General features: G+C 41.8%; 1 protein-coding gene across 1 annotated transcript; it reads right to left on the bottom strand.

Annotated features, from left to right (window-relative positions):
* Positions 1–947: 947 nt before the first annotated feature.
* LOC115643231 (olfactory receptor 1009-like) lies at positions 948–4,066 on the bottom strand. Its single transcript, XM_030547124.1, has 2 exons — positions 3,124–4,066; positions 948–997 (listed from the first exon to the last, which is right to left on the bottom strand). Exons 1-2 carry the CDS (start codon positions 4,064–4,066, stop codon positions 948–950), a joined length of 993 nt encoding a protein of 330 aa, XP_030402984.1.
* Between the last annotated feature and the right edge of the window lie 1,287 nt (positions 4,067–5,353).

Genomic DNA, 5,353 nt, shown 5'->3' with positions numbered 1-5,353 from the left:
TCCTATACATTCTTCTGCTTTTCTTTTCACATGGCCAAACCATCTATGCCTCAATTCCTTCAGCTTTTTTTTAACTGGTACCACCTTAACATTTCCCCTACTTCATTAGCTCCAAACATGGTCCATCCGCAGAACTCCAAGTATCCATCTTTACATTTTAATTTCCATTGTATTCAAGATCTGCTCCTGTCTGTTCTTCAGTGCCCAGAATTAGAGTTCTCTGAAAGTGCAGGCCTAATTAACATCTTGCAGATCTCACTTTTCTATTTGGTAGGTTTAGTGAAAATACAAATGCTCATATAAATAGGCATATAGTGCCCAATCCAGAAATAACTTTATTCCTGTCAATATGTAGTACATATGAATAATTTTATTGAAATTAAGTGTGAGTACGGACTCCTAGCATGAGTGTGAAAACTATCTGCAGGATGAGGATCATGCGTAATGTTGATTAGATTCAGTCCTGCAGGTGGTCTGTAAGTGAAAGTCTTGTTAGCCTCAGTTGGAGTTCTGAATGCAGACAGGCTGTAGGAATATGTCCATTTAGTCTAAACATTCAAGTGCATGCGGTATCATGTCTATAGAGAAGAAGAGATTCACAAAAACATAATAGGGAAATGAAGACGCCCACTCAGCGGAGACCTCATCTCTTTTTTCTTGTAGAATTTTCATAAAGTGAGGTTGATGGTTTGGTGAACCACTGTTGGGAGAGTGTTCTATGCATGTGCTGATGACATGAAGAAGAAACATAATTAGAAGGGGGAACTTCTTGTGACAGAGAGACTTTGAAGACCAAAAATGTAGTAATATTCAGATAAGGTTTGGATAAGAAAAAAGTATTCAGGTTTATGATAATTAATTATGACAGGTTATTTTGAAGAGATATTAAATATCATGTTTCAGAGATTAAGCCACATAACCCAGTCACTATCCCACATTAAACAGTTTTAAACAAGGTTCAGAGTTCGGTTTGCAGAGATCTCAGTCTGTTTAGTACCTTGGCAAACACACAAAAATCTTTTATTAAAGACAAGAAGGAAAAAAGCATGTGGCAAATTGCCAGTACTGTTATGCTGGGTCTTGCGTTTTCTCTTCTTTGGGGAAGGTTCAGGGCACTTTTGCTTGCCTCTGAATCTATATTTTAATTACCTCACTATTGTCCTTGAAGAGGGGAATGGAGAGGAAGAGACCTGGGCCTGCCCTCTACTCCAGATCCCAACCCAAGGGCCCTGAGGTTTGTGGTGAACCACTTAGAACTAGCGGTTCTTTCCCCTGGGCTGCTTCCCTCTCCTGCCCGTCAGCTTGTGAAGGGGCTTCTTGCTGTCCTTCTACATAAGCCAGGTGCCCCTTACCTAGGGCTTTTTGGATATCTCAGCCCACTGCAGCACTCCTCCAAACTTTCCTTTTGGTCTCTCTTCAAAACTGTTCTCTGCTCCAACTCCTTCAAACTGCTGTCTACTCCAACCAAACCTTCCTGCTCCAACTCCCACACTGTCTGACTGAAGCAGGGGGTTTTTATCACTTGACTGACTGCTGGTGCTCTAATTGGCTTCAGGTGCTCTAATTAATCTATAGCAAACCTTCCTCCCCTTGCAGGGAATAAGGCTCCCTGCTAACACTCTCCTGCTGCCCTCTGGCCATGCTGTATCACAAGCATTTGAACTGTAAAATATTAAATTGGGCTTTCATTTTAACAACATCTCTTGTTCCCTTTTTCTTGAGCTGGAGACAGTTTTTAAAAAACAATTATATAAGTTCATGGAGGATAAGTCATCAATGGTTATTAGTCCAGAAGGCCAGAGAGGCAACCCCCTGTTCTGGATGTCCCTAAACCTCTGACTGCCAAAAGCTGAGACTGGATGACAGGGGATGGATCACTCAGTAATTATCTGTTCAGTTCATTCTCTTTGAAGAATCTGGCACTGGCCACTGTCAGAAATAGGGTACTGGGCTAGATAAATCTTTGCTCGGACCTGGAATGGTCTTTCATTTCTCCTTATGTTCTAACATGATAAGAGGTTGTTCCCTAGTCAATGGGAGATGCTGAGGAGTGGGGTGTGTTCCAAGCCCTGCTGCTGTCAAAGAGTTCAGTTCCCAGTGAGGGAGACGAATCTTTCTGTTTGTCATTCTCAGCTAGGAACCCTTTAACCCCACCTAAGGGGTTTTTTTTTACATGAACGTGGGGCTGGAGGAGGATGAAGAAGGAATTAGAAGGAGGAGACTGCTCATAACTTTTGTCCCAATGGTCAAGGTCGTCACCTGGGATGTGGTAGGGCCCCACATCAAGTGCCTGATAGACACAGGATTCAAAGACGGGATCTCTCCCCATCAACGTGGATGGCCTAACCACCAAGATACACTCATGTGGGTCTCTCTCTAACTCTCCTGTTCAAGCCTAAATTCCTTTGCCGATCTAGCCGTCCCTGGGGAGTAAACCCATTGGCTCCAATGATTATTATATTATCCTTATTAATTATCATTGAAAATCCTTGAGATTTTAGTAGGATAGAATAAGATAACTGATATTAAATGGAGTTTAAAACAATTAGTCAAAAAACAAAAGGACAGAGATTAATAGATGAAGAGATTATTTTTATGGAATTGGCCAGAATCTCAGCTGGCATAAATTGGCCATATCTCCCCTGAAGTCAGTGGGCCATATTAAAGAGATATGGACATAGAGGAAAGTAAGAAATGTGTGAATGACTCTACAGCCTGGTGCTCAGAGCATTCACTCTGGATTTAGGAGACCCAAGATCCTGTACTCTAGTGACTCTTTTGCAACTAGGAATCTGGCCTGCTGACGTCAATGGAGCCACACTCTTTTAGACCAACTGAGGTTTTGTTCCAACGTATCGGTCAGTTACCTGAGCTGGGAATTTCCCAAACAAAAGTTATCCACAGTTCTATGCTCTCTGATGTAAACATATGTAATTTAATTTATTTAAGATCATCAACATTACTTGAAGCAACAGAGAGTCCTGTGGCACCTTTAAGACTAAAAGATGTATTGGATGAATACCCACAAAAGCTTATGCTCCAATACATCTGTTAGTCTTAAAGGTGCCACAGAACTCTGTTGCTTTTTACAGATCCAGACTAACACTGCTACCCCTCTGATACTTGAGAAACTTTGCTTGAGAAACTTTAATTTTCCCAACATTTTCCTTAAAGATTTTTTCACCTCCTTGTTTTTCAGGCTGTAGATGATGGGGTTTAACATGGGGATCAAGACACTGTACTGGATGGAGAATATTTCATCCAGCACCACAGAAGAGACTGACCTGGGTTTTGTGTACTGGAGAAAACCTGCGAGGTACAACAAGCCAACCACAATCAAGTGGGAGCTGCAGGTGGAGAAGGCTTTATGCCTGCCCTCCACAGAGGGTATCCTCAGCACGGTGGAGATGATGTGAATGTAGGAGATCAGGGTAAGGAGGAAGGAGCTTGACCCAAATATCACAACAGAAGTAAGAAGCACCACTTGATTGGTGAGGGTGTCAGTGCAGGATCGTTGTAATAGAGGAGGGAGTTCCCAGCTGAAATGGTTGATTTCATTGGGCCCACAGAAACACAACTTGGAGGCAAAAATAGTATTAAGCAAGGCATGGAAGAAGCCTATTGCCCATGCCCCACTCACCAGCTGAACACAGATCCCTTTACTTATTCTCTCCACATAATGCAATGGGTCACAGATGGCAGCGTAGCGGTCGTAAGAAATGGCTGAGAGAATGAAAGCTTCAGTAGCAGCTGAGAGGAGGATGAAGAATATCTGAGCAATGCAGCCATTGACCGAAATAGTTTTGTGCTCTGCTAGGAAGTTCCTCAGCACGTTAGGTATCATGACCGAGGAATAGCAGATATCAACAAAGGATAAATGGAAGAGGAAGAAGTACGTAGGGGTGTGAAGGTGAGAATCAGCTCTTATCACCACCATGATCACTATGTTACCACTCAGAGTGATTAGGTAAATAACTAAGAACACTGAGAAGAGGAAAATCTGCATCTGTGGGTCACTGTAAATTCCCAGGAGAATAAATTCGGTTACTGTGGTTTGATTTTCCATTGATACTTTTTTCAGCAAAACCAGGACCTATGAGACAAATAAATAAATAAAATTAACTCAGATCATAAAAGTGAACTGAACTATCATCTAGAGGTCATCTTTTCAGTAGGATGAATATAAAGAGAGCCCTGTTCTATCCTGTAAAATATATATGTTCTTTAAATAGACAGGATTTAGAAAACCAACAGCGATAATCTGGCTGGAATTTGTGTGTTCTACAATGACAAAATGAGCCAGATACACAATAGGACTTTGATCCCTAACTGCCACTTTAAGAACCTAAATCACAGAAGCTTGCCTCATAGGTATTCACAAAATCCCCACCCAGCTGGGACTATGGGGCAGACTGATGCGGGCCTTGCTTAGGCTCTCCTGTTGAATCTGTTCCACTGTGATTAAATAATGAAAGAAGCATTGGAGAAAGGGGACTGGATACTGGATCTCCTGCATGCAGGGTGAGGGCCCTAACCACCAGTCATTCGCTTGCTTGCGGTTTCTCTCTGGTCTAATAACTCTTTAATCTGTCCCTTTAACATCAGCAGAGAGACAGCTGTTTTTACTCCAGTTGGGTATCTGGCCCCTTTACTCAAGTGGAGCTATGGCTGAGTCACACCCATTGAATCTGGGATCTGACCAATTTGATAAGTTACTCTCTCTCTATTACATTTAGCAATTTTTGTAGAGCAGAGGTTTTTGGCTTTTTTTTCATTGGTGGACCCACCATAGGTGCAGACCCTTTTGAAAATCTTAAATGTGGTCTACGAACCAGCAGCATTCATATAGTGACCAATCCTGCAAAAGGGCTACTCCAGTGCATAGGATGAACACATGAATAATCATATTCCAGTTAAGTGTGACTATGGACCATTACCATGATTCTGAATCTGTCTTCAGGACTTGGATCACAGACAATATTGACTGGGCTCAATCCTTCTGGAAGTCAAAAAGAGGAAGTCTTGTTAGCCTCCGTTGGAGATCTGAATGCAGACAGGCTGTAGGGATATGACCATTTAGTCTAAATACTCAAGTGTATTCTATATCATGTCTATAGAGAAGAAGAGATGCACATAAGCATAATAGATGAATGAAAAAGACCATTAAACCAAGTTATACTTTCTTTCTATAGGATTTACATAAGGTGAAGGTGTCTGTTTGGTGAATCACTGTTGAGAGGGTGTCACTATTGTGACACATAATTAAAATATGCAACTCATTGCTCCTGGGAGATGTAGAAACCAGAAATGTAGGAAGAATCAGAATGGGATTGCAGAAGGAAAATAGCCAGAG

Source organism: Gopherus evgoodei, unplaced genomic scaffold (genome assembly GCF_007399415.2).
Source record: "Gopherus evgoodei ecotype Sinaloan lineage unplaced genomic scaffold, rGopEvg1_v1.p scaffold_53_arrow_ctg1, whole genome shotgun sequence".
Taxonomy (NCBI): domain Eukaryota; kingdom Metazoa; phylum Chordata; order Testudines; family Testudinidae; genus Gopherus; species Gopherus evgoodei.
Note: the sequence above shows the minus strand (reverse complement) of the source record. Positions and strands in the feature narration are given on the sequence as shown.